General features: G+C 63.2%; 1 protein-coding gene across 1 annotated transcript in view; it reads right to left on the bottom strand.

The window, feature by feature from the left end:
• CARMIL2 (capping protein regulator and myosin 1 linker 2) overlaps positions 1-4,758 on the bottom strand; it is a 15,937-nt gene extending 11,179 nt beyond the window's left edge. The window contains exons 1-22 of the mRNA XM_027767019.1: positions 4,624-4,758; positions 4,286-4,377; positions 4,143-4,193; positions 3,880-3,942; positions 3,656-3,780; positions 3,426-3,517; positions 3,177-3,247; positions 2,996-3,069; positions 2,781-2,856; positions 2,616-2,704; positions 2,428-2,522; positions 2,270-2,356; positions 2,078-2,190; positions 1,910-1,987; positions 1,729-1,805; positions 1,539-1,643; positions 1,293-1,362; positions 1,106-1,187; positions 907-1,003; positions 766-823; positions 469-641; positions 117-279 (exon numbers count right to left, since the gene is read on the bottom strand). Coding sequence (XP_027622820.1) covers positions 117-279; positions 469-641; positions 766-823; positions 907-1,003; positions 1,106-1,187; positions 1,293-1,362; positions 1,539-1,643; positions 1,729-1,805; positions 1,910-1,987; positions 2,078-2,190; positions 2,270-2,356; positions 2,428-2,522; positions 2,616-2,704; positions 2,781-2,856; positions 2,996-3,069; positions 3,177-3,247; positions 3,426-3,517; positions 3,656-3,780; positions 3,880-3,942; positions 4,143-4,193; positions 4,286-4,377; positions 4,624-4,663 — 1,971 coding nt within the window. The 5' untranslated portion in view covers positions 4,664-4,758. The remainder of the gene's footprint in view (positions 1-116; positions 280-468; positions 642-765; positions 824-906; positions 1,004-1,105; positions 1,188-1,292; positions 1,363-1,538; positions 1,644-1,728; positions 1,806-1,909; positions 1,988-2,077; positions 2,191-2,269; positions 2,357-2,427; positions 2,523-2,615; positions 2,705-2,780; positions 2,857-2,995; positions 3,070-3,176; positions 3,248-3,425; positions 3,518-3,655; positions 3,781-3,879; positions 3,943-4,142; positions 4,194-4,285; positions 4,378-4,623) is intronic.
• Between the last annotated feature and the right edge of the window lie 6 nt (positions 4,759-4,764).

The raw sequence follows: 4,764 nt of genomic DNA, 5'->3' as shown, positions 1-4,764 counted from the left end.
GGCTGTGCGGTTGTTCCTCAAGAGGCAGGCTTGGATCTGGGCACAAGGGATATCACAAAGTGGCAGAGGACAAAGCCACAGTGCTCAGGAGGGCAGGAGAGGAGATGGGACCCCACCTGATGGACTGCACGAGCCGTCAGTTCCGGGCGGCTGCGTTGCGCCTGGGCCACGTCGTTCAATGGCAGAGGCATGGCCTTCAGGCTGTGGTTCTGCTCCAGAGCCTGCGCTACATCCAGCAGGCCCAGAGCAGATGTGTGGTTCCGATCCCAGACCAGAGACCTGGGCCAGGCCGGGATTCAGCCGGGGGTGGAGCTCCACGATGCTCCACCCAACCCGCTAGCTTTGTCCATTGCCTCGCCCACCTGCCTGCTCCATTTGCTCGGCTTATTCAGCCCCACCCCTTAGCAAGTTGCGCCTCTCTATGCCACGCCCACCTTCCCCCGTTCGTCCCACCCCGACCCCGCCCACCGGAGCCTTGTGTTGACCCGCAGCGCCTTGGCCAGCATCTTGGCGCCCACGTCCCCCATGGCATTGCCGCTAATATCTAGCGCTGTCAGGTTAGGGTTGGTGGCCAGGGCCTGGAGCAGGACGCTAGTGCTCAGCTTCAGCCGTGACTCAGCCACGGACAGAGACTGCAGAGGCTGGGGGTAAGAGAAAGCCATTGACGGTTGGAGTCAGGGGTCAATAAAAAGGGCAGGTCACAGGGTCTTAGGGAGCAAGAGTCAGAGGGGCTAAAGGGGACCTCTAAAGGTTACGTGAACTCACACAGTCGTCGTCCTGCATGAGCTGGACAATCCGGTGCAGGACGTCGTCCAGGGTCTCCCTGTGGGCAGGGGCCACAGTTGAAGGTGGGACTGGGGTGCTGGGGTAGTATCTGGGAGGCCCAGGAGTGGGGCAGGGGCTCACTTGCACCGGACGTTGAAGTTCCTTCCAAGTGCCACATGTCTCAGGGACCGGCTCCTCCCGATGGCCAGCACCAGTGTGACCATGTCTGAGCCGAAGCCTGGAGGTGACTCAGGTCACACACCAGGCCAGGCTGCAGGAGTGGCATGGGGGTCGGGAATCGGGTGGACGATGCGAGGATGAGGTTCCCAGGTGGCCTCACCATTGTCCGCCAGATCCAGGGAGCTCACAGCGCCTGCGTCACACACTAAGTCTTGAATCACCTGGGCGCCGGCCGATCGTAGCTGGAGGTGGAAGGTGGGGCACGCTCAGCCCCACGGGCAAACACACAGCCAAAGGCCTGCTCTCCCTCCTCCCCCATGTGCTCACATCTGGGGTGGGGTGCCCACCTCACAAGCGCTGAGGTCCAGGTGCAGGTCGTGGATGTGTGTGTTGAGTGCGAGGCCATCCAAAAGGGCCCTGGGAAGGGGTGTCACAGGAGGTGGTAGGAGTTGGGAAAGGGGACCCCAGGGTGCAAAAGAGTTCTAGGAAGACAGGGTCAGGAGGCAGAGGACACATTGTGGGAGTGGTAGGAGCAGAGGCCTGGCCTGGGGGTAGCGGCACACACAGGGTGGTGGCCTTGACCTGATACCGACCTGAGTGCATCAGGAGGCAGCTTGCAGCCCTCCAGGCCCAGATGCTGTAGCGTCCCTGCCTGGCTGAGGAAGAGCTGCAGTGCAACTGGGGCAGCCCGGGACTTCCTGGGATCGGGGTGGATAAAGTGGGCTTCGGGGTACAGGGGTGCGGCTCCCATTAGTTCCCCCTGCCCAACCAGGTCCCTCTTACGAGCGGGAGAAGACGTTCCTCGAAGCGTCAAGGTGGGTGAGGCTGGCGCAGCAGCCACCGGACAGCGCTGCAAAGAGCTGTGGGGGGAGGGCGTTGGCTGCAGTGGCTGCAGAGCTGGGCCCGCCCAGCCCTCGAGATCCCCCTGCTCCGGCTGCCCTGCCCCACACTGACACCCCCTCACAGTGTCCAGGGCAGTATCGGTGCCTGCGAGGTTCAGGAAGGTGAGGACATTAGGACGGCTCAGGAAACTGTAGAGGCCCTGGTGGGAGGGTCGGGGAGGAGGGCATCAGGGATGCTCACCCAAGACTGCCTCATATCCCAGTGACTGACTCTAAAGATGGCCACTTACCCCGCTGTCCTCAGAGGGCCCCAGAGCCCCAGGGTTTCCAGAAAGGTCCAGGTGGCTCAGGGCAGAGCTGAAGGCAGCATTGGTGGCCAGTGCCTGGCCCAGAGCCCGCATTCCTGGTGGTGGCAGAGGGGGCTCAGCAAGCTGGCAGGCCCACCTTCTCCCACCCCCCCGGGGCCCCTGGCCCCCACCTACCTCGGGCAGTCAACCCAGTCTGCGCTAGGCTGAGTCTCCTCAGGGCTCCTGGACGGTGCTCGAGGTGCCTGCTGAGTGCAGCCACACCTGGGGGGTGGGGACAGTCCTCAGTCTGGCCCTCCAGCCGCCAACCCCAGGTACTCCAGGTTCAGCCTTACCTCTGTCATCCAGCAAGTTCCCCGCCAGGCTGAGCTCCCGTAGCCCAGAGCTCGAGTGTCCTGCCAGTGCCCGGGCTAATCGCCGGACAAAGTCCCTGGGGACCAGACCCCAGACGTGAGACTCCTAATCCCTCTGCAGGCCACTAGCCTCCAGCTGCAGGCCCCAGACTCCCCTCCACAAGACTTACCCCTTCAGACCGCAGGTCTCCAGCACCAGTTCCTCCAAATGCGAGGACTGGCTCATCATATGCAGAATCTGTTCTGAGACCTCCAGGCTCTGAGAACCAGAGGGGCGTGGCTCAGCCGCTGTGCCCCACCCCAGCCCCGTGTCCGGCCTGCCCCTGCACCCTCACCAGCTTCACGTCCACACAGGAGAGGCACCGGAACCACAGGTTGTAGGACAGGGCGGCCACACTCAAGGCCAGGTCCCTAGGTGACGGGAAAAGGCAGGGACAGAGCTCAAAGCCTTCCTGCCACATCCCAAGCCCAGCACCCTCTTTGCAGAGAGCTCAGGCCTGGGAACCCAGGGCCACAGGTCTTCCTCCCCTATTCCTGGCAAGCCACGCACCGACTGCCAAGGTGGCTGAAGTCTCCTAGGCTGAAATGGCGGCAGCCCTGACGATGGTAGATGGTGTCCACATCCTGAAGAGGAAGAGAAATCTACAAGTCACAGGGGCAGGGAGGGGCTTGGTGCACAGGAGGGACCAGATGTCTCCAAGGTCCCCCCCGCGAGAGGACCCTGCTCTCACCCACTGAATCTCTTCTCGAAAAGGGAAGCCATTGTAGTCACACAGAGCTTCATATGTCTCCAAGAAGCCACCTGGGGAAGTGCCAGAGACAAAAGGTCAGAGTTGAGGAAGATCAGACTCAGCCCTGGGCTGGGTGGTAGCTGTGACCCAAGTGGCTCTTTTCAGTTTGGGAGCCTCCCAACTCCAGGACACTGGGCTGCAGGGGCTAGGGGAGACTGGGAGGTGTGTGTGGCCCTGCTGGACCCTCACCACAGGGGCTGCCGGGTAAGGTGGACTCTGAGGGGCTGCTTCTCTCCAGCCGAGCCAGCATTGAGGGGGGTGTAGGCCTCCGGAACAGCTTCCTAGGGAGGAGTACAGGAGGAGCGGGGCAAGGGACCACTAGCCCCTGGGATGGCGAGAGCCCATTCACATCCATCTGGAGCAGAGCGCCCCCTGCCTCCCTCCTCCCCTGCCAGCCCCTAGGAGGTGCCATGCCTCACCCAAGGGTGGAACGGGGGAAAACCTTCCTGATGGCCGCAGCTACATGCTGGGCCAGCTTTTCCAGAGCAGCCACACCAGGGAACTCCAGGACCAGCTCGGTCAGGGACTCCAGCTCAAAGGTGACCTGGGGAGGGAGGGCTGCTGGGCTCCGCTCCACGTGTGGGGAAGGGGGGTGCAGAATGAAGACCAGGGTACCGCCCAGGTGGGGCACAAGATGTCTCACCTGAGGGGGCGTCTCCTGCAGTGCCATGGCCTGGACCTCCAGGTAGCTGAATGTACACTCCACCTAGGGGGCACCTGGGTCAGATGGACCAAGCCCCCAGCCCCACCCTCATGGGAGGCCAGTGCCAGATCCGCCTGACTTCCACTTCTGCCTGTTGGGAGCCCCATGCTGTCGGGAAGTCAGAGACCCCGAGGACAGCCCAGATACCTGGACACAGCCTCTCACCAAGGTAGATACTGGTTGCTGGCCAGGCCGAGACTCACCTTCAGTGGGGGGCAGGTGTGGAACAGGTAGGCTCTCCATCGCAGCAGTGCCTGGTGGGGATAGGGGGCAGCTGGATACTCTAGGCAGGGCCAGAGGCTCTTTCCGCTGGACCTGCTGGGCTCTGCCCCCCTGCCCACCATACCAGGACGTGGTTACGCTCAGCGCCCTCCTGGGGTGGCCAGGTTTTCAGCAGCAGCTCCACCTCCTTAGGCCACAGGAACCTGGTGATCTCGCCTGTGGAAGGGTAGCCTGCTGAGTGACTTTGGTCCTCCTATGGAGGCCACTTAAGCCCAGGCCTTGGCTGGGCTCGAGAGCTGGGAGCCTGGAGCCCATCTGTGGGCCAGCAAAGGAGGAGTAGAGTGGATCCGGGGGTACTGGCGCTCCGGAGGTGCGCAGAGAACCTCCGGCTGGCCAGGCTTCTGGCTTGGGGGCCCACACTGTTTCCCCCCAACCAATGTGGCGAGAAGGGACAGCGCTTACCTCGTAACTCACAGGGTATGCCGTCGGGGGTCTGGGCCATGGGATGGGGCCGGTAGGCCGGGGTGGCCCAACGAGCTCCCGCGGGGAAACAGTAGCGGGCGGGCGCGCACACAGGAAGCCTGGGGCCGGGCCGGCTCGGCA

Source organism: Tupaia chinensis, unplaced genomic scaffold (assembly GCF_000334495.1).
Source record: "Tupaia chinensis unplaced genomic scaffold, TupChi_1.0 Scaffold143830_1, whole genome shotgun sequence".
NCBI classification, from domain to species: Eukaryota; Metazoa; Chordata; class Mammalia; order Scandentia; family Tupaiidae; genus Tupaia; species Tupaia belangeri.
Note: the sequence above shows the minus strand (reverse complement) of the source record. Positions and strands in the feature narration are given on the sequence as shown.